Source organism: Anarhichas minor, unplaced genomic scaffold, assembly GCF_050575085.1.
Source record: "Anarhichas minor isolate MPS153535 unplaced genomic scaffold, ASM5057508v1 ptg000011l, whole genome shotgun sequence".
Classification (NCBI taxonomy): Eukaryota; Metazoa; Chordata; class Actinopteri; order Perciformes; family Anarhichadidae; genus Anarhichas; species Anarhichas minor.
The window spans coordinates 10,077,679-10,105,000 of NW_027466457.1; the positions used below are offsets into that span (position 1 = coordinate 10,077,679).

Below are 27,322 nucleotides of genomic sequence, written 5' to 3' on the forward strand. Positions count from 1 at the left end.
CTCATTAGGAAATGCCCATGCAAGACAGCCCATAAAAAAACCTGTCTTTCATTGTACACAGTATGGTGCCATGCAAAACACTGAGGGCGTAAATCTTTCAAGAGGCCTCGTGGGTCACATGGGATGGCCCATGAGGATGTGACAGACATGGCGACCTTGGAAAGCAGATTGAAGACCGCTGGCAGTTGTTAATCATGAGGATGCCTTCGGGCTGTTCCCAGTTTAAACTTTGCTCTCAGAAAATAGCTCCAATACTGAGAGAAAATTCCACCCACTGTTCCATTTTCTTGCAGTATTTACTGCTTTAAAACACAATTTAACGCAGAAGAAAGCCATAAAACATTGGAAAATTGGTGCTAGATTGAGGATAATCATAAAGTTTGTCTTTTGAAGCGGTTCTGATTGATGGTAACATGTCTTGAAGACCAAACCCTTTGACTTTTTTTTTACCTCAGGCGGGTGAGGTTAAGTAGCTCCCCGTGGATTCTCAGTGGAGGGGCAGACAGGATGATCATCTCAGTAAGGGATGGAGAAGATTCGAACCTGCCTGCACTATGAGAGGAATGTCGGCTGCCTCACGGATCTGCTTTAGGCTGCATGTCTGTCCCCATGTTGTTGTAATGCAATGTATGTTGAAGCAGCTACACAGTGCCTTTCTGTCTGACAGGTCAGGACAAGATGATTGTCTTCATCTTGGCTGACAGCAACCATTTATATTTAACATTACAAGCCTTTAATAAACCTGGCTGAAAGCAATTATCGTTGTCACGTTTCTGCTCAACGATCATTGATTTTCGGTTTACATCTCAATGACCCTCTCCCAGTGTAGTAATGGGATCTTTAAAAGGTCAAAGTAGCAATACCAAAGTGTAGAAATACTACAAGTAAAAGACACAAATATACATATCTTATCAGGAAGAGACATATATTAAGTATAACAAGTAAAAGTATTTACAGGTCCTTTTATTCTATGGTCCATTAGAATGTCATATTATTGTATTGTATTATTAGATTATCAATGTGTAATATTGTAACGCAGCTGTGGGACTCATTTTAACAATTGTATATACTGGTGGGTGTCACTCTAACAATGTATCATATTTTATAAAATGATGCTTTGTTTTATAACTAAAATCTTAGTCTGCTAAGTAACAAGGTACTCAAGCTCTCATATAAATGTTCTGGAGGAAAACATACACAATTTCCTTCTGAAATATAGTAGAGTAGAAGCAGGAAGTAGAAGGAAATATAAATACTCAGGTGAAGCACTATATACCTGTGCTGTTTGAGGACACTGGTGTTTTTCTGTTACTGGTACCGATATCTACTGAGACTGTACTTCCCCTCTCTTGTGAATGTACAATGCGTTTAGTGAGACTGGCTAAAAGCTCATTACACTATATACTTAAGATTAAGTGACATGAATGATTTTAACTGACCCCACATTTTAATTTTCTCAAGAATGTAATTATATATCTCAGCCTATAGTAGTAGGTGATTCAAGGAGAAAGTAGGGGGATGTTGCCACCTAGTGGTTTAAATTGGATTTAGTTTGAAAGCAGATGTTTTTAAATTAGGCTACTCTATTTAGGACCAATGCAGCAATATGGGTCCGGTGCATGAAGTATAATTCATCTGCTGGAGTACAGTTATGACATTATTCATGAATACAAATTGTTTTTGGTTTGAGACAAATTAAAGAAATACAAGTCATCCGCAAGCCCTTCAATGCTCATCCCACTGACATAACATAGAGTAAGCCCCATGTGTCTTGTTCCATGAAGCATATATGCATCTTTCTATTAGAAAATAACAGGGTTTGGTACCCGGACCCGGCAGGTAAAGGGGAAAAGTAACTCATCACATGATGTGTTGCAGTTTGAACAAGCTCCTGTTCCCAAACTTCTCCAGAGGGCAACAGATTACTTGATATTGATCCACCTCTAATCACAGCGATACATATCACACCTGTTTGTGTCTGGGTGCAGAGAAACAACGGTAAGGTCACGTTTGATATTAGTTTTCAATCTTTTGCTCAGTAATTTTTTTAAATTATGATGGGTCACAGGTGTGCCATTTACCAAAATATCTTTCCCCGTTTTTCCTTATTTCTTGGTGCAAAACGGGGTGCGCAGTTTCACCATAAAATGAACGAAACTAACTAAAGTTTGACATTATTGTAACATTGCAATGTTAAGGTTTTAGTTGAAATACTAGCAACAGACGCCCAGTTTATTTCAGTCGACGTAGTGCTGAACTTTACTTTCATTGAAAGCTAATGAATGCAAGCTAGTTACGATAGTTAGCTGTGTGGCACTAACAATTAGATGAAAAGACTCTGTCTTCATAAAACAAGCGTACAACGTCTTGCTACTGTCCCTTCGATAGCTCAGTTGGTAGAGCGGAGGACTGTAGTGGTAATGCGGCTGAAATCCTTAGGTCGCTGGTTCGAATCCGGCTCGAAGGAGACCAATTTTTCCAGGACTTTCTGCTTTAAAGCAGCTTGGTGAGCCAGCTCTATGGTGCCATCTAGTTGACTTAAAACAATCGTAAAATATATTGTTCGATAAGCTGTTCCTACAGTTACTGTAGTTCTTTATGTTAGCGTCGTTTTCTTCATGTCCTGTTAGCAATAACCTTTCTGCTTTGAGTTAAAGTAGTTAGAAAGGGATTTCTTTTTGTGAGTAACGTTAACGCTACCCATAAATTAAGGACAGCAGGTTTGTAACGTTATATGAACATTGAATGTTCTGGTGTTGCCTTTAACAGAGACTCCTCTGCTCCTCTGGACTTCAGCCTATGTTTCCCTTTATGAGTGGGGTTTGTAGCCTGTAGAAACACATTTTCTTTCATTTAGCGTTGGTTAAATGAAGTCAATGCAGAAAAAAACCTAAATTTAGCTGTTCATAAATTTGAGGGTATGTTTGGAAAAGGCTGAGATTGCAACAAATTGACTTGTTGAATAAGGACACAATGATGTCTTTATAGTAATATTGAGCTATTTCTGTGCACAGCAGACTTCTGCCCCTGTGCTACTATCTGTGAAGAGTTGTTTGTGTAACCTTTGAGTATGTTTACCAATGCTGCGTTTGCGGGTCTGTGACATACAACTTTATCTTCCTCGGGTTTTACATCACAGTGCCTCACGGTGGCTTCTCAGTCTGCACAGGTAGGTGTTGTTTATCTGGACTCGGGAGCTTCTGTTAAACTTACTTCCCTAAGGTTCAGCACACAGGGAACAAAAGCAGTGTGAATGTATAACACAATCCTGTCTGTTTACTCCGAGTGTGTATGTAATTGAGGTACTGGGATAAAAGACAATTAAATAGTTTTAGTTCTGTAATTTAGAGAGTATTGGAATATTATGATTTATGAAGTATGTTATCGCTAGAGCACATTTGAACTACTTTATATACTGTTGGATGGTTTGATCTAAAGCACAGTATCATATTTTATAAATGCATCACATTTTGTTTGTAAAATCTGAATCTGCAAAGTAACTAGTAATTCCAGCTGTCAGATAAATGTAGTGCAGTAAAAAGTCAAATATTTCCCTCCGAAATGTCGTGGAGTAGAAGTATAAAGTACCATAAAATTGAATTACGGAAGTAAAGTACCTTGAACTTATACTCAAGTGCAGTATATAGGTAATATCAGTATCATTTAAATGACAGATGATAAGAGATATACTGTTATTGTAACTAATACTATCAGTACTTCTACCACCACTGCTACTAAAAGTAATCTTTACATTCTCTAACAACAAACCAGAAATAAGTTAGTATATTAATATGTAAAGTAATTTCTGTAAACCACCTAAATGTTCAGACAAACAATAATAGTGTGCAGAAAGGAGGAATTACATAATCATACAAACCATTAAAGAATGCAGCTTTTTGAACTTTTATTTTGTGTTGTCTAACAGAAATGTACAGATGACAATCATTTCAGATTACCTGTAATTCCACCAGAAAAAAAAGCATTTAATCATAGCAGCGTTTGTGCTACACCATTACAACTATTTGATATGAACATGGTGCAATGAATGAGGTAGTCATGTGGCAATAACTCAATTAGGCACATTTTAAAGGAACAACAAAAGTTTAGATAAATACAACTCTAGTGCACAGTGGTGTAGGTCAAGCTATATGCAAGATAAACACCCGATAATTACTAGAGAAATACCCAATTATTAAATTACCAAGATATGCTCAAGGATTACAAATGTTAGAAATCAAGTAAGAGTTTAGTTTAAAAGGGTCAAAACAACATTGGCTCCTCAAATCAATCTTTGATCTTTATCAATAATTGACGCTGTTAATTATAGTTATTTCAAAATAACAAAAGTCGTCCGTGTTTTCACTCATGGCGAACACGTTTCCGCTGGGATGCTGAGTCCAGAGAGAAGGCAGTAGGAGACACCGGACGGGACTCGGGGATGAACTCTGTCTGATACTTGTCGATGTAAGGTTTGGCCACATTCCACACCTGAGTTGAAAATAAAAACATGTTACTTGATTCTCAATTTAGTTTTTTTCCATTTCCATCCCTGTGGAGATTATATGTACATACGTCGGAAGCAATGTTCATTTTTACTGTGGCTGTAAAATGTGTCCCATATCTATAAGATATATGTCACTTGCCTTCTGGTCGAGTAGAAGACGGTGAACAGCTTCAATGTCCGGAGACATGAATCTGTCTTTAATCCATGGCCTGTTAACGGCAGAAGAGTTGAGAGTCAGAAGTGGAACAGTGGATAAATATTAACTATCCTGTACATCATTTCAGTGGACTGAAAGCTGTGAACCTTGGCCACATCTGTTTGACTTACTTGACCACACTGCGCACAAGTTCATAGACCTTCTCCAATGGAGTGGTGGTACGAAGTGGGCGGAGGAACTCGATACCCTGACAGGCTGCCAGCAGCTCTATAGCAAGAACTGATGCAAACGAAAAATTAGACATTACATGAAAAAAAAATTACATAATCACTTATTGAGTTAATTTAGGTACGTCCTCTTTTTGTTGTAATTAATTCAGTCACACAATTAAAACATTACACAACATCTGAAGTCACTACTTTTGGTGCGTTGAATGAGAATCCTGTGTTTGCAGTAAGGTTGCTGTAGCCAGCACTGCTACTGAACACAGTAGAGTGAGGGACTGGACCAAATGTTAGGTGTGACATGACATTGAATAATGTAGGATTATTATTTCACAAATGTGTCTTTAGAAAGGCTTCACTCCTTTGGATTCAGTTATAAATGTTTTGAACTATGTGTTCCTTAAGAAGAGATGGTGGAGCCCATTGAAGATACTTCAGTTCTTCCAATCCTTGAATTATATGTCAATTATAATTGTATATTTAAAAGAATCATCATTATTTAAATGACATGTTATATGTCCATGTATATCAACGACACTTTTTAAATGTCAGAATTGGCTGTTTTCAGCTTTTCAGGCTGATGCTAATGACCATTGAACTTCATACAACTGAGCTATGCAGCAGCTTGTGTAATTTATAAAGTTAGTCACTTTTCCTTTAGTGTTTCAGTCATTTCTGCCATTTGACTGTTTATTTGATGCCAGTGTAAAGAACTTCACTGAAGTCCAGGGTCCCTACATTAGATTTCATTGTAACGTTGTTAACGTAATCACTGTGTTTAGCATTTTCCCCATATCTGTGCCTCAAAATGACTGTAATATGATGTTTAAAATATGAATAGCAATAATCCAAATATATTAGGATTCACTTACCTTGCTCCACATGCTCCACAACCCTCAGGGCCTTCCTAGCTGCCCAGCCTCCCATGGACACATGGTCCTCAGTGGCAGCACTGGTGGACAAGGAGTCCACAGACGATGGATGACACAAAACTTTATTCTCTGAAACTAGACAGTACAAAAATGGAGATTAGTGTTAAAAATTCATGCATATGATGAAATGCTGTTTTTTTAATAACACACCATATATATTTTTGTTTAAAATATACCTGAAATTCATCAGTCAATATTAAAACCTATTTAATTCAATCAACATCTATTTTAATCAACATAAAGTCAAATTTAATTCACTTTACTGATGTTACTGCTTCATTTTATTGTATCTTTTTGCACACTAACCCAAGGCAGCAGCGGTGCAATGAGCAATCATGAAGCCTGAGTTGAGTCCTCCCTCATTGACGAGGAAGGCTGGCAGCTCACTCAGTGACGGGTTGCACAACCTTTCGATCCTCCTCTCGCTGATGGAGGCCAGCTCGTGGACCGCAATGGCTAAAAAGTCCAGAGCCTTAAAGAAAGGAAAGGGCAATGAAAGCGATGATAACAAAAAGTACAACAAATAACAAAAAATACAATGTTATATGAGTGACAAACATACATACCTTAGCTGGGTATTCACCATGGAAATTCCCACCTGAAATGGTCTCTCCTCTTTCTGCAAATACCATCTTGTATGGCCGTTAAGAAAACATATATCACCCCTGACTTAAAATAAAATCCAACTTTGTGGCAGAACCTAGAATTTGTGGTGAAACCACTTTACAGTTTTGAGTGCAGAGACAAAAGTGGCACTTCTAGAATCACGTAACAGTCTTTTTTCATCTTAATGCCGGCGAAGGATACAGGATTGTCAGTGGCGCTGTTGATTTCTGTATTGATGATGTTCAGGACAAATGTTATTGTGTCATTGGTGATTCCATGAACCTGTGTAGAGAAACAAAAAAAGGTATGCTCAGAAACAACTCAACAACACTTTAAGCACAGTCCTACTCCAATTATAACAAATCTCAATGCCCTGTTTCAGGACTATCACTCATTGGCTCTACCACAAGAGAATCCACCACTTTTTCCTTTTCCAAATTGTAATGATCGAGAGTGTACTGACTGTAAAGTCCTCAGGGAGAAAATTGTGATTTTGGGCTGTATAGATCAACTTGAATTTACCTGAGGACAGCATCGCATGGTGTAGGCATCCTGGACTCTGTCACAAAACCGGTGGCTCTCTGGACAAACATACCAACACCAGATACAGACATGTTTTAGGGTTCAATGCAGGCATATTACCAAAAGTTATACTTTATTAATCCATCTGGGGAGATACACCCTCTACATTTAAACCATGTTTGATATGTATGAGCTATGGGCTGCCACAGAGTAGTGCTCCAGCTCTAAAACCAGTACCTTGATCAAGCACAGTGGGAGAAAATATTCCATACAGACGTTTGTGTTTTGGTTATATTGGCACCAATATGGTGTTACTGTCACATGCAAACTCCACTCACTGTGACCCTGTAAGCCATACATAGTCTTGCTGTGAGGCTACAGTGCTGCCCAGATGTTAGGTGTATTACAATAACTTGGTGTGTTGGTTGTATAGTGTTGTGTTACTTGTCTGTTTTAGAATACGGGCATGCCCTCTGACCTGCAAGCTCGGATGGATGGTGATCAGAGTCCAGCAGCGAGCGGAAGCGTTGGGCCACCTCGATCTGTCCGGGGTGGGGCCGCAGCCTATGAATGTCTGCAGGATGAGACACGCAGATGAGGAACGATGGAACACATACAGAATCTCGGAGTTTGAGGTAAACATTTATTTTTGTTCACCAGCACTGCGTCTGCTCACCACTGTCAAAGGCCTTGGTGGTTCCCTTTAGCACCTCTAGGGTCAGAGCAGCAATGATGTCTGCCTGCCGAGCAATCGCCTGGGCTCGCTCCACGGCCTCGGCCCCCAGAGAGGTGATCATTTGGGTCCCGTTGATCAAAGCAAGACCCTGTGTGGGGGAAAGACTGGGAGTGAGATGTACATATTTTCCACTTTAAGAAGCCACGAGGAAAAGGCAGCGCAGGCTGCACTATATTGTGTTGTCTAATTAGAATTATAAACACTATTGTTGTTCGTCTGTGCCTGAGGAGAAACCACAATGCATTCCCAGTGAACCCTGGGTCAGGTTCTTTAGTGCAGCCAAATCAAATATGAGAGAGCACAGTGGGTTAACATTACCTCTTTAGGCCTTAGTGATATTGGCTTCAGTCCATGGGCCTCCAGGACCTGGCCAGAGATGAAAGGAGAAAAAAACATGTAAAAGGTTAAGGGTCATCAAAAAGCAAACATGTTTTCCTATTGGACCTTGCTACCTGTCACTCTTACAAGCAGAGGGCACATTTCCTGCATGATTAAGCAAGTTATGTTGGAACCATGGAAAAGGCATTATGACAGTTATATCTGAAAGATCTTACATATTTGGCATCTGCCCATCCGCTCTTGGGAGACCACATTTTACCCTCTCCCATCAGCCCCAGGGCCAGGTGAGAAAGGGGTGCGAGGTCTCCACTTGCACCAACGCTTCCCTTCTCTGGGACATAGGAGAGGCAGGAAGCTGCAGGGATAGAGTGAGTTAGAGATGAAGATTAGTCATGTGACAGTCAGCTTCCCCAATACTGATCCCTAAGAGAAAGTTATCAGCACTCAACTGATCTGATATCCCCGGTCGGTTAATATAAAATGAGGCTGGTGGCTTACCGTTGAAGGCTTGGATCATGGCATGAAGGGTTTCCAGAGAAATTCCGCTGTACCCTTTGGCCAGAACATTGATCCTCAGAGCGAGAAGCATGCGGGTCCTTTCTGGGCTCAGCGGGTTTCCCACACCTACACACCATAACATAACGTTGGTGGTATAAATACAGCAAAACCTAAAAGACTTTGTCAGGAGCGCTGAAAATGTTGAGATTTTAATTTCAGACTAATAATCGAGCATTACAGAGAGCTTTACTACCTGCCGAGTGTGACCGCACCAAGTTCTCCTGCAGCTCCCTGTGGAACAAGCACACATCAGCACATAAAACCTGCTCATACTGCAACAGAAGATGTAACACTGTCAAAGTAAACGGACTGTAAAATATTGTCTGTACTTGAGCTTGCTGACAGGAATAACTGTTCGGGCAAATTTGCCAAAACCTGTTGTGATTCCATAGACAACTGGAGGAACAGAGAGAGAGAGACAGAGAACTCAGTACATGGGATCATTGACTTAATGAAATGCCGTATTTTATCAGTAGCTGAGTAATAGTTAGATCAATGCATTTACGGTCTATATTACCTTTGTTTTCTTTGACAATAGTGTCCAAAAGCTCTCTGGCTTGCACAACGTTATTTTCTGCATCCAAAGTCAGCTGAAAATGTTGGAAAAGGGAATTGTTAAGTCAAAGATTTAAAAAGAAAAAGTCAAAGATTAAACAGACTAGCCATGAAAACAAATACAATTTGTTGATCATTACCTTTATCTTGTAGAGTCCTCTTCCTAAGTTGACCAGATCTGTCGATGTCAAGCTGTTTCCATCCAAGGAAATGTACTGCACATGAAGAGTTGTGTTACACAGAAGTAGTCAGTGAAATAGCATTTCAATTGTAGTAGTATAAACACTTACCTCTCTGGGTTCTTTGTACAATGCTGTACTATTTCACATAGTAATTAAGGATAACGTCCGATACAATGTTGCACAGTACTATATTATCTTATTACAGAAATTATAAAAACATACATGCAATCTTGTCAAATGTATAACTGATATTTATTTTATTCTTTCAAAAGTCAGTGTTACCCTCAATTGAAAACAATGTAATTGCATAAACAAAATTAAAAACTGATTTAAAAAATATTATTTAGGACCAACTTCACTGCCCAAGTTCCCACTATTATTAAAAGGGCACAAATACTTAATACGTTTAAGGATACAGATGAGAAACTCCAGGCTCATACGGGATGAAGTCAGGAGACATGGTGTCCCCTTCAATAGCTGTAAGTACAGGACATTAATATTAAACATTGTACACATTTCTTCTTGGTAGATATTGTAACATCTAGGCTACATATTAATGTCTCCTATCGTCGGTACATACCTAACCATGCACAATTACGCACAACAAGAGGCACAACTGTCTCCTATAACATTCTTATTAACTTATTTCTTTTAAATGTATACGGTCTTTACCAAGCTCGACAAAGTCATTGTCCTCCAGTACATCCTCGATGGTGTCATCCGCGTCCAACAAACCCAAACCCTGGCACCTGCGCACAACAAAACGAGTGTCCTTCAGAGCCGTGATGCCGCCGTTGTCTGGCTTGTTCTTCATGTAGCGTTTAAGCGCCTCGTGTCCGAGCCACCGGATGGTGTTCGTGGTATCCCTGCAGGGCACCGCCAGCCACTCATCTCGGATATGGACAGTAAAACCAGGCATTGCGCTTCAGCGGGTCCCTTGCTGCAGTGAGCGCTGCTCGCCGCTCCCCAGGGTACCACTTTCAGCCACCTAAAGTTCAGCCGCCAATCAGACGCGCCGCTCAGGGGCCACGCCTCGCCGGTGTCACACCTCCGGGGACCACTGACCTCCACAGGTCGGTCACGTAGATGTTTCGACACATCGACCCAAAGGCTTTCACGTGATTTAACCACATACGCACCGGCAGCGAAAAACATGCTGGCTTTCATGTGTTTGAAGGAGCCAAACCTGACGTAGCTGCTGACTTTTTTTAAACTAGTTGACTGGAAGACAGGTATCCAATACTGTCCTTAAAGTGTAACAACCGGACCAGTTATTGTTTTACTACCAACAACAAAATCAAGTGACTCTTATTCTCAAAATGACTTAAAATGTTATCACAAATGAATCTGAAATGTATCCTATTACTACTGATGGCTTCACTTGCTCTCAGACATTCCGAGTGTATGTGAATGTTACAGGAGGTGGACACAATACTGCGAACATGTGAAGCTCAGTTTGTTGATTCAACATAATGTTACGTGGTAGGGGTGCAAAGGTTGAATCCTATGATGATTTTTATCTGCAAAGATAAGTGCATCATCAAAATCTCACACAATTTTATACCTCGATTGGGATCAAATTAATTCTTCCAAAAAGTGCTGAACAAAGGTAGTAACTTAAATAATTAATATAACAGTTATTAAAGTTATATACACAATTATAATATTAGTCTGAAATGGGTCCCTCTGTATAATGAGTACTTTTACTTTCAGTACTTTCAGTATGTTTTGATGCCTCATACTTTTGTACTTTTACTTGAGTGCGATTTTGAATGCAGTTCTTTAACTTTAACTAACCGAGTACATTTACAATGTAATATTGCTACTTTTACTAAGTAAAATATCTGAATACTCCTTCCACCACTGTGGGTTAGGGTTATGAAAACGAAATGGGATAAGACCTCAAATCACGTGACTGTCGGTGTTTGGTTGAACTAACGAGGCGAACCTGAACGCACCACGCTGGCCTGCGGACGGATGATGTCAGTTTATGGGCTGTAGGAGTTTCTGCATCGCCATGTGTGCCGACGCAGAGTAGGCCCACTGCTGGCCGTCAGCGGGCAGGCCGAGGAGAAGAGGAGGGGAGGAAAAGTGTGTTTACACAGACGGCAAACTGCCTGGGGAATCGTCGGGGAGAGGAAGTCAGCCGGCTCTGTGTCTGCCTGCTCCAACTTCCTGCTCAGAAGAAGAAAAAGCGCAGGATCCTATTTCAGTCCAGCACAACTGTGTAGACCAGAAGTAAGCATGGAAAAAACAGGGATCACACAAGCTTCACCGTAAAGTTTCGCGGAGGGAAAACACCCAAGTGAGAGATCGCAGGTAACGTAGAAATAAACCGGACATCTTTCTATGAACATCGCTTTGTTGTCTTGTAGAGAGTGTAATAATGCATGATTAGCAGTACTAGCGACCGGATTCACTGTGAAGTGTCCGTGCCGTGAAGTTTGCGCCGTGTGTTTAGTTAAACTCTTCGGATCCAGTGTATTTTTTTTTTTTAAGTTTTAAAGTAAGAATAATCAGGTTACAGCTTTTAGATGAGGACACGATTGTGCCGTCTTCCGGTCCAAGCAACATCTTGAAAATGAGTCAGTGGGGCAACATAGTGATCCAAAAACCTCTGCGCGTAACAGTAAGGCTACTGCAACTTTCAAGTCCCGGACACTAATGTAGCAAGCAAACAGAAGACGAGCAATGCAACAACTAGTCCGTGGCTGCTGTTTAGAGATGTTTCTCTTATGGGCCCCACTGTTGAATTTTCCACCGTGTGCGAACAGGAAGATGGCAGATTTAGTCATGGCTAAGTAATGTCTGCACACACCATCTAATCTCATTAGCAGTTTCCGTTCAGCCAACACTGGATGGCTTTGTGCGCACAGCGAGACTTCTCAGTCCGAGCATCCGCAGCAGGGCTCCTGATGCCCGACTAAAGCCATCATAATGCAATATTCCTCGGAAGAGTTATGACATGTCTGCGGTTCACACAGCGACTGTTGTTGGGGATTTCACCTCTGTGCGGTAGGCCTATCAATCTAATATTCTAATAAGGTACCAGTAGTGAGGTTATCACTAGGTTGTACTTGATAACATTTAAACATCTGCTCATATTTCTGAACTACAGTAGCTGCTTCATGCTTTAAAGTCCCTCTGAGCTATTTGCAGCATCTTGTAAAGTTCAATGTTTATAAGTCACACTGGCCTAATTGTAGACCTGTCAGCTCCGTTGCCTTGTATAGGTTTACCTTTGCTTCAAAGTGTTTAAAAGCCAAGCCGAGGTCCGGGTTCAGATTGGTTTAAAGGGTGTAGCTGCGGAAAAGGGGACACTGATTTGATCTTTTGACCCTCTCCCTCTGGGGTTATAGTGGGAAACGCTCCCCTGCTGTGGGATCCCCTCTCCTCAACATGTGTCCTTGGAAGTAGAATAGGAGGAAGTCCTGACTTTGACAGGTTTGTAGTTTCACATGGCAGATAGAAAACACAGGGGATCGCTTGTGTCGGAAATGAGTTCGTCCCTCCCTCGCTCCCCTCTCTGGACAGAGGCGTGTAGCGGCTGAAAGGCCAGTTTGTCATCATTGTTTTTTAGCATCGGCCACTTATCGCTCCTCACATCCTCAGGTAAGACAGCAGAGTATACAGGACGAGACTCAGTCAGGTCCATCAGTGTGTAGGGCTGTGTCAGGTATACCTGAGTGATACCAAAGTAGTTATTACTTTTATTTATTTTATGCTTTACTTTGAGGAATATGGATTTGTTTTTATTTATTTAGCAAAATAAGCCAAATTGTTCAAGCAGCTTAAGAGCAACTCTGGATGAATAAGATTGTGTCTAAAATTGGCAAAACTCTGAATTAAAACGTGATTTTTGTACTTGGCAGTTTTTGTAGTTTAGTGCTACAGACAAATTACATACAGTCCCTAACAAAAAAGTATTTAAGTGTAGTTCTGTAGTTCTGCAACTATTACTTTCATCATCGATTATATCGCCTCTCTCTTAATTGGCCATCACAGTGTCTCAGAATACAAGGTGATTTGAGATGCTAGACAACAGCAAAGCATTTTAACTTAATGACTCAACGATTAACCAATTATCTAATTTTTTGCCAATGTATAATCTGTCTTTTAACTAATTGATAAATCATTTTTATCAAATGAAGTTGGGATTTTTTTTTTTTAATCCCATTTGTGACAGAAACAGCCCCCCCCCCCCCCAAAAAAAAAAACACACACCGTTTTAATATGTGAGCTCCGAGCAGGCAGACAGGAGTTTTAAGGCTGCACATTCCTCTATTAAAGGAATAACCCACCCTGGGCCCGTCATACTTCCTGTGGAGAGAGGGCCAGGTTGAACCGCAGCATATTTCTGGCTTGAGCTGTTGTTGCTCCTTACATTTTTTTTTTTTCTCTTGTGCTGCCACATTACCCTACACTCTTTAAAACACACTGTTCTATTCATCCCCGCTCTACTCTTCCTTACTCCACATGTTACAGGCTCTTCCTCGTCAACCTAATTAAGTCTGTATGCCGTACAGCACTAGTGCTGCAAATCACAAGCTTTATCGTGATACAATATTATATCGATTTTTCTCAAAAACCAACACAAATAAGAATTGACATTTGCGGAGCCGCACCGGCTGGTACGCAGAGCGGCGCTGCTCACGGTCCATGTGTCATCGTTACAATACTGGCCCAGCAGCATCTATGCTGCATATTGTCAAACTATTTATTCATGTGTGTTAACATGTAAAAGGTTATGTCATTGTTTGGCTGTGGTGAAAAGAGCTGAAAAAAAGCGTACTGCTGAGACCCAGGTTGCTCAGCAGTAGAGTTCACTCACAACTCAAAACAACAGGACGGTTGTTTCTATTAACTCTGAGTGAATCACAATACATTTACAGAACGCTTCTTCTTACATAAATCTTTTTTTTCATCTCATTTGGAGCCAATAAACACATCCCTCTTTAAAAAAATGTTTTCTTTCACAAGATATGTTCCCTTTTATTGCCAATAGACTGAAAATTGGTAGAATGTTTTGAGTGAAGTATCCATTTTAATTATTGTAATACCGTGATATAATACAGTTAACGGGGGGAAATATATGATCTAAATTTTAGGTCACATAGTATGGCATCAAAAAATGTCATAACAAATTTGTTGTATAGTATGCCAAACAAGTCACAGTATAGTGTACCAAAAATGTAATAAAAAGTCATCGTATATTAGGTCATAAAACATATCATAGTATAGTATGCCATTTAAAAAGTCAGAATATACTATGCCATTATAAATGGCATAGTATAGTATTATAGTATGTTAAACAAGTCATCATGTACTTTGCCAAAAAATGTCAAAGCATAGTATGCCAAAACAGTAATGAAGTCACATTATAGTATATAAAATGTCATAGTATAGTATGCCAAAATAATGTCATAACAACAAATAGTACCGTTTTCGTTAAAAGCTTAAGCATAGTATGCCAAAAACGTCATAGTATTCAAAAAAAGTCATTACAAAATGACACATGTCGTATGTATAATAAAAAAGTCACAGTATAGTATGCCAAACAATCATAAGTCATTGTATGTCATAAAACAGTCATGGCATAGTATCCCAGAAAAAGCCATAAATACAAAATGCCAAAAATATCATATGATGCAGTATAAAGTCATAGTTTAGTATGTCATGAAAATGTCAATAAAAGTCATAATAGTGTATGTCATAAAAAGTCATAGTATTGTGTTTAAGAGGACGACCTCAGACCACATGATATGATGGTTTTAAAAATGACCAATGGGGGCTTTGATGAGGAGTACTATGCTCCCTACATGTCAAATTCACTCACTGTGATCGTGTCTTTTCGCAGGGATGGACAGTGCCATCACTCTTTGGCAGTTCCTGCTGCAGCTGCTGCTTGACCAAAGTCACAAGCATCTGATATGTTGGACGTCTACAGACGGAGAGTTCAAGCTCCTGAAGTCAGAGGAAGTGGCCAAGCTTTGGGGGCTACGCAAGAACAAGACCAACATGAACTACGACAAGCTGAGCAGAGCCCTGCGCTACTATTATGACAAGGTGAGGGAAACTGGCTATGGTTAATGTGCAGGAACGGCCTCTGTGTAACAGTGCTGTTGGCATGTGAGAGGAGTGTAGCAACATTCTCTTAAAACCGCAACGTCCCCTGATAGACACTTGCACTTCCTCTTTCTCCGCAAAAATACAGTGGAAATCTGGCCGCGATGTAGCACTCTAACACAAAGTTGTTTAAGTACGTCTTCGCTGGACTGAAATGCTGTCATCATCAGCGTTTTAATCAACATCTCTTAATACTTTCTAGATTAATATCCATTTGCTTAACATAAGTGTTCTCCTCGTCATCAATGGTGTTTGTCTGTTTTACAGAACATCATCAAGAAGGTGATTGGCCAGAAGTTTGTCTATAAGTTTGTGTCCTTCCCTGAGATCCTGAAGATGGACCCTCAGGCGGTAGAGATGGGCCTGGCTTCTGGAAGGTTCCCCCTTCAGGAAGGAGAGGCGTCAGAGCTGGAGGTCGAGGAGGAGGAGGAAGAGGAAGGAGAGGAGGAAGCCCAGAGGAGGACCCTGGCAGCCCTGGGTGTGCAGCAGTGTCGCAACGACTACCTCCGCTCTGGACTCTACTCCTCCTTCAGCATCAGCTCCCTGCAGAGCCAGCCCGAGCTGCTCCGTGCCCTGCGGGAGCACCAGGAGGAGCCGCGCTCCGTCATCCGCTTTGGCACCAACGGAAGGAGCTCCCCTCCGTCTGCCAGGTTCGAGTCCTACATCTCCCCCAGGTTGTCCAAACTCTGCTCCCCATCCTCTCCCCTCACCCATCCCGGCCGAAGCTGGAGCCCCGCAGCCAGGGAGGAAGAGGAGGACTCTGACCAGAGCGCTCAGCCCCTCAACCTCTCCTCTGGGTACAGGGAGCGAGCCCTGCAACCTCCTGAGAAGAGGAGGAGCAGCAGCAGCAGTGGTAGAAGTAGCTCTACTAGTAGTAGTAGAAATCAAGGAGATGGACTCCTACCAAAAAGCAAAAAGCCCAAAGCTCTGGAGATCTCATCCCCGTCCCTTCTGCTCGCAGGGAGCGACATCGGCTCCATCGCCCTCAACAGTCCAGCACTGCCGTCTGGCTCCCTCACTCCGGCCTTTTTCACTGCACAGGTGAGACCGATGAGTCCCAATGATACACAACTGTAGCACTGTGTGTGTGTGTGTGTGTGTGTGTGTGTGTGTGTGTGTGTGTGTGTGTGTGTGTGTGTGTGTGTGTGTGTGTGTGTGTGTGTGTGTGTGTGTGTGTGTGTGTGTGCGTGCGTGCGTGCGTGCGTGCGTGCGTGCGTGCGTGCGTGCGTGCGTGCGTGCGTGCGTGCGTGCGTGCGTGCGTGCGTGTGTGTGTGTGTGTCCTACCCATGTTCATATGGGTGTTCCCTTCGAGGAACTGGTGGAACAATTCAAGGAGTTCCCCAGCATATTGCTCAATGTATGCTGGAATAGGATAGCTGCGGTTCATTAGTGTTAGCATGATACTCCCGAGGCTCCTCCGAAAACCAGCTTCATCTCTATCTAGTCCAGACATGTTCACACACCCAATGCTACCATCTGACACATGTTTACAGGCTCTCTTATTACTGCTCTCAATAATTTAAGGTATAATAGAGATTGTGTCAGCCACATTTGAAGCACCAATAATAATCATATAATTATGTTATAATTGTGTGATGCTATCTGTTTCTGTCCCCGCTGTGTGGTGGCCTGGCTGGCCACAGAGAGATGATGTCAGTGTCCCTAAAGCGGTCTGAGTAGAGCAGCAGGAGACATCTGACACAGCCTGGCATGTGTTGGTGGAAACACTACTGCTATATTGCTTTAAATAGTCACTTGAACCAAAACCTGCTTTAGAAACAGACAGAGAAAAGGTATGAAAAGGGTAAATTGGCATGATTTTAAGGTAACATGTGCGCAGGCACTTTCATGTCAGAGAGAAACTAGACATACTTTTGAACAAATGCAAATTTAGACAAATTTAATGAGTCATTGTCTGTGTTTGGTTCGAGCTTAAACCTTTCAAATCCTTTCGGTAAACAGCTCTGTGGGGTAAAAGCCCAAATTACTGCCAGAATGTTTATGTGCTGCAAATAACAGGGCTTATCAAAGTATGTCGATACAAAAATAAAGTTTGAGAAATTAAAGTACACAAGCAAATGTACATTTGACAAGCAGTGTGGTGAATCCAGTAGCTGCTCCAGTACCTCTTCTGGTTGTCCAGTCTTAAAGGAAGTGACTGCTAGAAGGTGGATTCAGGTTTTATTGTACAATCTTTGTGTTCCGCCAAAAAATGTAGAGCCAAATCAATCCAGCCGTGACATTTTGGTTCGTTTTGGTCTTTGTTGTAACCCCAAATGCTCTGCTACAAGCATCAACTTGGATTGCATAATCTATTTCAGTTAATAATGTCTACATCGGAGTTGTTACAAAGCGAAATGATTCTGCCACATCAGAGGTTTTATCCACACTTTGAGAAAGCCATTAATACCACGCTTACACTGTCTGTTTATGAGGGGGCAAGAAGTGAGATCAGAGGAAAACAAGCAATTTACAGGAATCTTCTGCAAGTCCAACCTATGCGAGGGGGGAAGAGGCCCTAAGTGAGGCCATATGCTCCAATAATACCATTAATAATGGGAGCAGGGCTGGGTCCCTCCGCAACACTGGCTCACTTCTCTGAGGTGACACAGGGGAAAGGACGGGGGAGGGGGAGACAAGACCAAGGGAGAGAGACAGAAATTGATTTCATATGTTTTTTTCTCTAGTTGGTGTTCCAAGTGCTTGAGGTCCCCCCCCCCCCTCCCACACACACACACACACACCCCCAATCAGCAACAGCCCCCACTGTCCCCCTCCTCCTCTCCTCTCCTCCCCACCTCACCCCTGTATTCGGGGGAGAAACCACAGACTTCCTTCCTGCTCCGTCAGTTTGTTTTTCCAAACGCCAGTACACGTCCATTTACCATTTCGGCATGTTTCGCATTACCAAAGCCCTCAGAGCAATGCTCTCCAACCAGTGGGTATCTGTGTTTTTATTTTACTTTACTGGTTTACCCTCCCCCCCTCACAGACTCCCTCTGGTTTGCTGTTGGCTCACAGTCCGCTGTTGTCAGGCATCCATTTCTGGAGCAGTTTGAGCCCCGTAGCTCCGCTCAGCCCCGCCCGGCTGCAGGGCCACAGTTCCCTCTTTCAGGTAAGAAGACACACACAGGTGTAGACACAGAGGTAACAACAGCAGTAGCAGAATACGAGAGCTCAACACGATTATTGTTTACTGGTAGTGTTTGAGAGCCGAGGAGGAAGTTGCGAGGCGGCGCAAAGTACCCATTTTACCCAGCAGTTGTTAATCTTCTGTCATAATGTTTACTCAGGCGAGTTTAAGATGAAGGAAGTTCCAGATTTTTTTCAGCAGGTAGGCTAGAATCCTATATGGGATCATTTGTTCTTTTATACCCATCATATAATTAACATTGCTCCTCTACTATGTCCTAAAAAACAGTGCCTGTGTAAAGCAATTACCACTCTTGATCTTCTAGATTTGACAGAAAGCATATATAAAACCTAAAAACAAGATGTTTTTGAGATCTAAAAAAAAAATAGCAGACAGTTGTGAAACTAGTCGAGACTTGGTAAGCAGGTCCAGCAGAGGTGTCTTGTTTCAGAGAGGGAGAGGAAATCCTGTGAATACTTCCTGTTTGAGCCCAGGGGAGCCAGTCTGAACAGGGTGGACTGGTTTAAAAAGCTACTCCTCATTTGTGAAACACACACACACACACACACACACATACGTACACCACAGCCGAACACACACCATACCGGATTCTTTGTGCACAAATAATGTTGACTTCTCCCTCTGTTGTGGAGGTACAGGGGACAGACATGAAAAGGAAGAGGCACAATGAGTAAAAGAACAACAGGAAACCAGAGCAGTGACAATGCTGCAGTTCCTCACCGGAAAGCCGCTTTCATGAAGCCTCTGTCCCCTCCTCGCTAACTCTCAGCTCCTTTCTCTTCCTCCACAGTTCCCCAGCCTAATCAACGGACACATGCCTGTCCACCTGCCAACCCTGGAAGGAACACCCTCCTCCCTGCTCCTGTCCCCCACCACCCACAAATCCTGATCCAGGATCCGGTGAACCTCCCCATCTTCATCCATCTCTTATTCTCACCGCCATTATCAGCAGCAATCTCTTGCCCGTCTTGTTCATTTTGTGCTTCAGTAAAGTCCCACAAGACGGTATGTGACCTCACTTTTTTGCACTTGAGTTGCTTCAGATTCCAGTGGTTGAAAGCACTTGGTAAAAGCCATACGCCACGATGTCTGTGAGACGTCTGGCTCTCTGTGATGAAGTACAGCACATTTCCACATGACCCTTTCCACGACGGACAGCAGTGACGTGTAGCTAGCTGCAAAAGGCTAGCCAGCCGCTCATTCTGTGCAGAGAGCTTGTTTTTTTTTTATCTTGTAAAAAAAAAAAAAAAAAAAAAAGTAATTTTTTTTTTCCCTCGAGTGTTCATCACGATGTGAAACTGGTTGTTTCACTTGTGGGGTATTGTATGCACTATGCTTCTCAGATAGTACCGGCTGTGCCTTGTTGTCCTATTTTTCCTTTCCAAACTCTTTTAATGAAGACGAGATTTCAAATCAATGAAAACCTTTAACACTTGTAATGTTCTTTTTTATACTGGACTTGGTATACAGTTTGTATTCTGTATAATTTTGTATTGTGAAGAATGTCTTGTCATTTTCAATAAACAAAGCATTGAATGCTTGCCTTTAAATTGAAGATTTCACAGTAGCTAAAACAAAATGTTAGGAGTCAAAAAAGACAAACCAGTTCATGTGATTTCTGTTTAAACTGTAGATTTATTTTTCTTTACTCTAGAAAAAATGATTCAAAAGGCAAATTCAATGAAATCCTGATGACAATGGTCAACAATTAAAGTCATATCATACAAAACCTCAAATGATGAGAACAGCACCGTCAGAGGCAGAAATCAAGTGATGATGATGCTCCACGCCAACATCCAGTCAGAGAATGTAAAACAGCATGCTCTGTCTTCTGCTCTTGCCGTTGCCTGAGGAGAGACAAAGATAAAAGCATTCATTTTGGTTTGATATAGTTTAGTCTACAGCAGAGGACGTCCCCAACACAGGGACAACATCGAAATAGAGGGATAGTCTGGCAGAAAGGTTTGGAAGAACAATTCCCATAATGCATTGAGGGTTGTAAACAGGAAGTACAATGGATTCTGTCAGTTACGTTGTGGCTACAACCTGAGCCCCAGTCTTTAAGCCGATATTTGTTCAGATTGAGGAAAATTGGTGCGTTTAAAGTGTTTCTAACTAGCTATTAGCGGCTCCTTTTTGCAATGTTACCGTTGATTTTTCAGTACGAGTTGAAAAGAAGAAGCAAACAAAATGTCACACAAAATGTCATAGAATAGTATGTCGTTAAAAGAAAATGACAAAAAGTCACAATATAGTATGTCTATAGTAAATCTCATGAAAAACGTCATAGTATAATATGCCATTAAAAAAACCATACAACTGTAATAGCATGATATGTCATTGAAACTGTCATGAAACAGGTCATAGTATAGTACGTCATAAAAATCTCACTAAAAACGTCACAGTATAGTATGTCATTACAAAAGGTATTATAAAAGTCATGGTAGTATGACAAAAAATGTCATAAAATGTCACAAATAAACTTAGTATAGCATGTCATTATAATTCCAAAAAATTGTCAAAGTAGATAATGTTAAAAAATGTCAAAGTATAGTATGTCATATAAAAGAAATGACAAAAAAAGGTCATAATTTAGTATGTCATAAAAATGTCATAAAAGTCGTAGGAGCCAAAAAGGGACAAGTTAAATATATTGTTGAGACATAAGTACACTGTTAGACTGTGGTTGGTATTACTGCCCCATGTGGCAAACCATGGCATTACATTGTTAATAAAGTGGCACCTCTTGATGACGTCATGGTCTTGTTAGTACCAGCAGTGCACAAAGCATGGACGCCGAGAGCAGAAATAGTTGATCCAACGAGTTTATAATAAGTTACATGTTCATATAATAAAGGGGAAAGTTCATGTTATCCTGTTTCTTTGCTTTAGGTTGCCGCAGCACATCCTTTGTTCTGTTGTTGTAGCGTAGTTTAGCACACACACACACACACACACACACACACACACACACACACACACACACACACACACACACACACGTTGCCCTTCTCCTCATCCATCCGCTTCATCTACCTGACAACAAACCGTGAGTATGGATGGACGTAACTATCTAACGAAACCTTGTTGAGCACGTTTCTTGGTGATAGAAATATGGCTAAATGGAAATAAAGAAGGAAGCCATCACTCGTAGTATGTCATTAAAGAAAGTTATAAAAATGCTCATAGTATAGTATGTCTTTAGAAACAATATTTAACAATTCATTGTATAGTTTGTCATAAAATATCTCACAAAACGTCACAGTTTAGTGTCATTAAGATTTCATAAAAAAAGTCATAGAAACTGTTATAGTATTGTATGTAATAAAAACCTTAGTACACGTGAGATACTATCTCATTATTATGATAGGTGTTACAGTGTGTGTCGACTTAGTATCTCATAATAATGACTGAGTGACTGAAGCTGTCCTCGTGAAGGCCGCATTGTTTAATTTTGCAATACAGTGTCAAACCTTCTCATTTACAGTCTTTGGTCAAAACATACCGGATTCGACGCTGGAGAGTCTTTTGAGGAAACGAGTCCACTCACGTTTGAAACGTCGCGTGTTGTTTATGTGTTGAAACAGGAAGGGAGCAAGTTGCCCTTCCTTTGAAATAATAAAGTTGGTATCAAAACAAACAAACGCATAATCGTCTTTGGAGCCTTTTTTGTGCAAACATGTGTTACGTAGAAGAACTCTAGCACAGTTAAATAAAAAAAGGACATAGAATAAAACAAGGTAAAACACAGTCAGCAGCAGCTCCTAAGAGCAGAGGGGAACCAGAGCAACTTGTGACCACACTGCGTGTTTACGTGGAGCATTTTGACGTAGAATACAGCTGGTTTCCGAGAAGTCTTTGCAGCGCTGCAAACTAATGAGGCAGATGTTTGTGATGTTGTCATGAGGTGAAAAATACACAATGTGGACAATAACGCATCAGAGGCAACAAGAAAAGCAAAGTCATAAAATTAAGAATTCAACCAGCCAAGAACACAGATATGTCAAGTTGAGTTCATTTGAGTTTGGCTGAAGGTCCAGTTAACAGGGTCCCTTCTTAGACCGTAACCCTGCTCTGCTATGCCCCGCCCTCAGTCACTAAGTCATTATTAAATAATGAGATACTAAGTCTCTCATAGTCTATATAGTATCTATAGTAAGTCTATAGTATCTCATTATGAGATAGTATCTCATTATTAAAAAGTTATATTATTGTGTGCCATAAAAAACGTCATAGTATAGCATGTCATTAAAAAAAAAAAATCACAAAAAGGTAATTTAATATGTTGTAAAAGACATGTTATTATATGTCATTGAAAATATCATTCAAATAGTCAAGGTATAGTGAGTCATAAAAAAAGTTATAGTATAATATGTATGTCATAAAAAAACAATTTAGTATATCATACAAATTTAACAAAAAAAGTCATAGTATAGTATGTCATAAATGAAATTAATTAAAATGATATAGTATGTCATTTATAAATATCTTTAAAACCTCATAGTGTAGTATGCCATTAATAAGTCATAAGAAATAAGTTTGTATTGTGTATAGTTTTGTATTGTGATGAATGTCTTCAATAAACAAAGCGTTTAATGCTCGAGCATGAACAGTAGCTAAAGCTAAATGTTGTGAGGCAAAAAAGACAAACCAGTTCACGTGACTTCGGTTTAAACTTTAGATTTAATTTTCTTTACTCTGGAAAGCTCACATGGGAGGGCATCTGCAATGAAATCCCATACAAATAACAAATAAAGTCAAAGAATATCATACAAAACATCTCTTGTAACACTGTTAAATAGACTGACTCAGTATCGTATTCACTAGGGAAGGACTAGAGCTAGTGCTCCCTGCACCAGGAGTTCAGCTGCTGTGTGCTTCCTCATACAACAGAGCAGACATGCAATACAACGAGGGAGGCAGCCCAGAACAAAAAAGGAAAGATTTTACAGTTCATGGAGAGAGAGGAGAACACTGGGGATTCACTTTGTTACAGACCGGAGGAGATGAAGCGTCAGGGTGAAGTTAAATATTTAAGTTTTCTGAAGAATTTAGGAGGCGTAACTAATCCTGTAATGCCCTTGTTTGAGTCCATGTTGCCTTTTTCCTCCTGCATTTGTTCATCGGCGCCGACAGGGACAGCAGCATCCTGGAATGATATGCCAGCATCTGGCAAGAATTTGATCTTTGTGCACAGAGCAGGACTGCTCTCACATTAGCCTCCAGTTAGGATCAAACTAGCAGTGATATCGAAGCTGGCCTCAAAAAACCTTCAGAGTAAACTTGCACAAATGATGAGTGCAGCTGAGAACAGCACCGTCAGAGACCTAACCCTTCTGAGTTGCTACAGAAACATCCCTCTGCTCGTCTGTGTGCGCACACACACACACACACACACACACACACACACACACACACACACACACACACACACACACACACACACACACACACACACACACACACACACACACACACACACACACACACACACACACACACACACACACACACACACACACACACACACACACACACACACACACACACACACACACACACACGCTTTGAGATGCAGGTTTCTTTTTTTTTTTTATGTATGAAAATGGAAATAACAAAAAAAAAATCTCTTAAAATACCACCACTTCAAAAAAAAAAAAGAACAATCTATACACATTGCATGTACTCGTTAAAGTGACTGAGCCAGTTAGAATTCTAGACAGTAGTTGGATTTAGCAGCAAATTCTCTTCTCAATAAATATAGATGTACAGTATATAAATGTCTCTTTTGGGCCAGGTTCAGGCCAGACCTGGGGAGGGGGGTTTGGTGGCACTGTGGACGAGTTTCCCAAGAAGCTTGGGGGGAGTGATGATGATGCCCCACGTCAACATCCATTCCTGGTTACTGATCCTTCGGCGAGACTGTACAGCTAGGAGACTCTTCTCAAATAAAAAAAATACAGTCCAGAGAATCTAAAACAGCATGCTCTGTCTTCTGCCCTTTCCGTTGCCTGAGGGGAGACAAAGATAAAAGCATTAATTTTGTTTTCATATAGTTTACAGCAGAGGACGTCTAAGCCAGACTCCGTGGATCCCCAACACAGGGACAACATCCAAATGGAGGGATAGTCAGAAAGTTTAGGAAGAACAATTCCCATAATGCATTGAGATTTGTAAAATGGATTCTGTGAGTTACATTGTGGCTACAACCTGAGCCCGTCTTTAAGCCGATATTTGTTCACGTGTTGGCAAATAGGCGCCATTAGAAGTGTTCCGAAAAACTGTCTCTCCCGTTGCCCCCCCTATGGATGAGCACCTCACGGGTTGAATAACTGGTTCACAGGAAAAACAAAAGCAGTCAAAGTATTCATACTTGCATCATCTCTCACCTGACTCGGGGTATGACGAGTTCCGGTAGCCGGGATCTCTCTGCATCTGCACCTCCTTCAGTGTGAATATGGATATGCCTACCAGACACACAGACAAGAGAATAGTGTCTTTTGTTACGAGGCTGGAACTGATCCTCACTGTACACTGCAATATCCTTCAACTTGTACCGAGCAGAGCCTGCCAAGTCTGCATTACTGCGTTGCAACTTCATTACTCACTCTCTGGCAGCGTGTGCACACGTGGCCCCAGGCTCCTGAAGTACGGCTGTCTCATTGCTTCATCAGCAGATATCCTCTTTTTCGACTCGTACTGAAATTCAGGGCAGGAAAAAAGAAAAGAAACGTACAGTCATTTAAAGAACAACAAGAAAATGGAGTCAGCGATGTGCGATTGTGCCACTTCTCTCCTAAAATAGCCGCAAGATGTGTCACACTGCTTTCAACATCCCAGTTATGCCTGGCAGATGAAGAGAGACTCACTTTTAGGAATGACAGCAGCAGGTCGATGCCATCAGTGTCCAACCTAGAGGGGGGGGGGGGGTGAGAGAGGTCAGTAGAGGTGGGGTGACTCACAGATGCAGGCGAGTGTAAGGAAGGAAACACAGTCAACTATTCCACAGGATTTCCTTACAGGAAGTGACAAAGAGCACACACTCCTAACTAAACAAACCAACGATGCCAACGTCTAACTCTCTCAAATCTAAACGTTACATATGCAGTAACTTCTCCCATACCTGGGTCTGATTAGAAAAATGGGCTCATTTCCATCTCCAGTGATTAGAGGGCTAACGAGAAAGGTGAGGGAGGCAGTGTTAAGAAATTGTAAAGGTGTAGAAATGCTATCTAAACATCTGGAATAAGCCCACGAGACATTCGATAAGCTGCAGCACACTACATCTGATGTAATGTATAAAAGACAATCCAGATATAGATGCTCAGGATATGACAAGGGTCCCAGTCTTACCTCGGTGCGTGGTTTATGAGCGGCTGAGCCTTGTACTTGGGGAACTTGTAGGATTTGAACTCGTCCATAGAGGATATTCCAGGCCAGCTGTCTTCTGTGGGAGTGCCTGTGGAGGGACATTCAATCGACCTTATTAGTCAGGCTAGTCCACGGCAGCTGGAGGGACTTTTCACACTGCCCGGGGGCGACATGCCAGGGTTTATGCAATTTAAAGTACTAAAAGTTTGAGTGCTCCCCTGTCAGCAGGGGGCAGCACTGACCTAGCAGCCTGAAGATGAGATGCAGCTCATCCTCCACGGTGGAGCCGGGGAACAGAGGCCTGCCGGCAGACATCTCATAGAATATACAGCCCACACCCCTGACAGGAAGACACAGACAGGAGGGATTAAGTGAGAAATAGTTGCTGCACTTCATCATCAGAGTGGTACGAGACTATGAATAAACAAAGACAATAATCTGAAATTCTTTCCTGTTGAGGATTTGCCTCTTCACCTTCACTGCGTTCATGTGAACGTAAAGAGCGTGAAGCCGGGAGTCTAATCAGTATTTTCTAACAGTCGTAATCGTCCCTGTTGAGCGAGGCCCACTCACCACATGTCTATCTGAGTGGAGTACTCAGAGGAGCCCAGCAGCACATCGGGGGGCCGGTACCAGAGTGTGACCACCTCGTTAGAGTATGTTTTAGTGGGCACAGATTTGGCCCTCGCCAGGCCTGTGGAGCAGAAACATGAGATGTGAAAACAGATCGAATGGGCACATTTAGTAGAAACTGCAGATGACGGGTTTAATTCAAAAATGCCAAATATTCATCCTTTTTTTAAATATGGAACAATATAGAGTAAATATGTTGGAAAACAGGAGTCCTTTTTTAATCCAAATGACACAAAATAATTTTCATCTTACACAGATTGATAGTTGATGCAAATACTGTCTGTAGTTTTTACCAAAGTCTGCAAGTTTGAGTTCTCCTCTGTCGTTGATGAGCAGATTCTGGGGCTTCAGGTCTCTGTGGAGAACTTTCCGCTTGTGACAATAAGCCAATCCTCGCAGGATCTGGTACAGAAAAATCTAGGGAAAGACATATTAGATCAGCAACTATCATCATAAATAAATGCTGTTGCTACATCACATTTAATTTATCCAAACCCCTTTGTATTATAGATTTAGAAAAATAAAATCTATAAATTGCGGACTAATTGACAGCCAAAGTTGAGCTTCAATATGCAGTTTAAGTGTTTTTCTTATTTGAAGAGACATTTAACCACATTTCTACAAAACGCACACAAACAAGAGATTTTTGTGGAAAAGAAGGGTTAAGAAAACAAATTTCACTTTCCCTCCACTGCCTACGTTCCGCCACCAGGGGGCACACTA

The 27,322-nt window shown here is 41.4% G+C and overlaps 3 protein-coding genes, 1 long non-coding RNA gene and 1 other non-coding gene across 8 annotated transcripts in view; 2 read left to right on the top strand and 3 right to left on the bottom strand.

The window, feature by feature from the left end:
- Window positions 1-2,378: 2,378 nt before the first annotated feature.
- Window positions 2,379-2,467, top strand: trnay-gua (transfer RNA tyrosine (anticodon GUA)). Its single transcript is given in 2 exon segments — window positions 2,379-2,415; window positions 2,432-2,467. It is a non-coding gene; the product is annotated as a tRNA-Tyr (tRNA).
- A 1,496-nt stretch (window positions 2,468-3,963) lies between these two features.
- Window positions 3,964-10,281, bottom strand: hal (histidine ammonia-lyase). The gene is made up of 20 exons (XM_076089962.1): window positions 9,988-10,281; window positions 9,732-9,792; window positions 9,424-9,451; window positions 9,274-9,348; window positions 9,096-9,168; window positions 8,908-8,974; window positions 8,772-8,809; window positions 8,519-8,644; window positions 8,236-8,375; window positions 8,000-8,047; window positions 7,622-7,769; window positions 7,424-7,519; window positions 6,946-7,004; window positions 6,625-6,705; window positions 6,384-6,449; window positions 6,124-6,289; window positions 5,758-5,892; window positions 4,832-4,940; window positions 4,644-4,713; window positions 3,964-4,488 (listed from the first exon to the last, which is right to left on the bottom strand). The coding sequence occupies exons 1-20, from the start codon at window positions 10,232-10,234 to the stop codon at window positions 4,360-4,362; spliced, it is 1,962 nt and encodes a 653-aa protein (XP_075946077.1). The 5' UTR covers window positions 10,235-10,281; the 3' UTR covers window positions 3,964-4,359.
- Window positions 10,282-11,268: 987 nt separating this feature from the next.
- Window positions 11,269-20,145, top strand: LOC142947629 (ETS domain-containing protein Elk-3-like). The gene is made up of 5 exons (XM_076089330.1): window positions 11,269-11,634; window positions 15,173-15,381; window positions 15,709-16,482; window positions 18,434-18,556; window positions 19,386-20,145. Exons 2-5 carry the CDS (start codon window positions 15,175-15,177, stop codon window positions 19,482-19,484), a joined length of 1,203 nt encoding a protein of 400 aa, XP_075945445.1. The 5' UTR covers window positions 11,269-11,634; window positions 15,173-15,174; the 3' UTR covers window positions 19,485-20,145.
- A 65-nt stretch (window positions 20,146-20,210) lies between these two features.
- On the bottom strand, window positions 20,211-22,160 carry LOC142947631 (uncharacterized). Its single transcript, XR_012953386.1, has 2 exons — window positions 22,101-22,160; window positions 20,211-20,442 (listed from the first exon to the last, which is right to left on the bottom strand). It is a non-coding gene; the product is annotated as an uncharacterized LOC142947631 (long non-coding RNA).
- A 1,099-nt stretch (window positions 22,161-23,259) lies between these two features.
- Window positions 23,260-27,322, bottom strand: part of LOC142947628 (cyclin-dependent kinase 17-like) — a 26,081-nt gene continuing 22,018 nt past the window's right edge. For 2 of the 4 annotated variants that reach the window (XM_076089328.1, XM_076089326.1), the window contains exons 10-18: window positions 26,893-27,016; window positions 26,540-26,660; window positions 26,209-26,306; window positions 25,949-26,054; window positions 25,719-25,769; window positions 25,465-25,507; window positions 25,204-25,294; window positions 24,985-25,062; window positions 23,260-24,606 (exon numbers count right to left, since the gene is read on the bottom strand). In XM_076089328.1, the coding sequence (XP_075945443.1) occupies window positions 24,569-24,606; window positions 24,985-25,062; window positions 25,204-25,294; window positions 25,465-25,507; window positions 25,719-25,769; window positions 25,949-26,054; window positions 26,209-26,306; window positions 26,540-26,660; window positions 26,893-27,016 (750 nt within the window). In that variant the 3' untranslated portion in view covers window positions 23,260-24,568. Of the gene's footprint in view, window positions 24,607-24,972; window positions 25,063-25,203; window positions 25,295-25,464; window positions 25,508-25,718; window positions 25,770-25,948; window positions 26,055-26,208; window positions 26,307-26,539; window positions 26,661-26,892; window positions 27,017-27,322 lie in introns of all 4 variants that reach the window. The other 2 variants (XM_076089327.1, XM_076089329.1) reach the window with 2 other exon arrangements.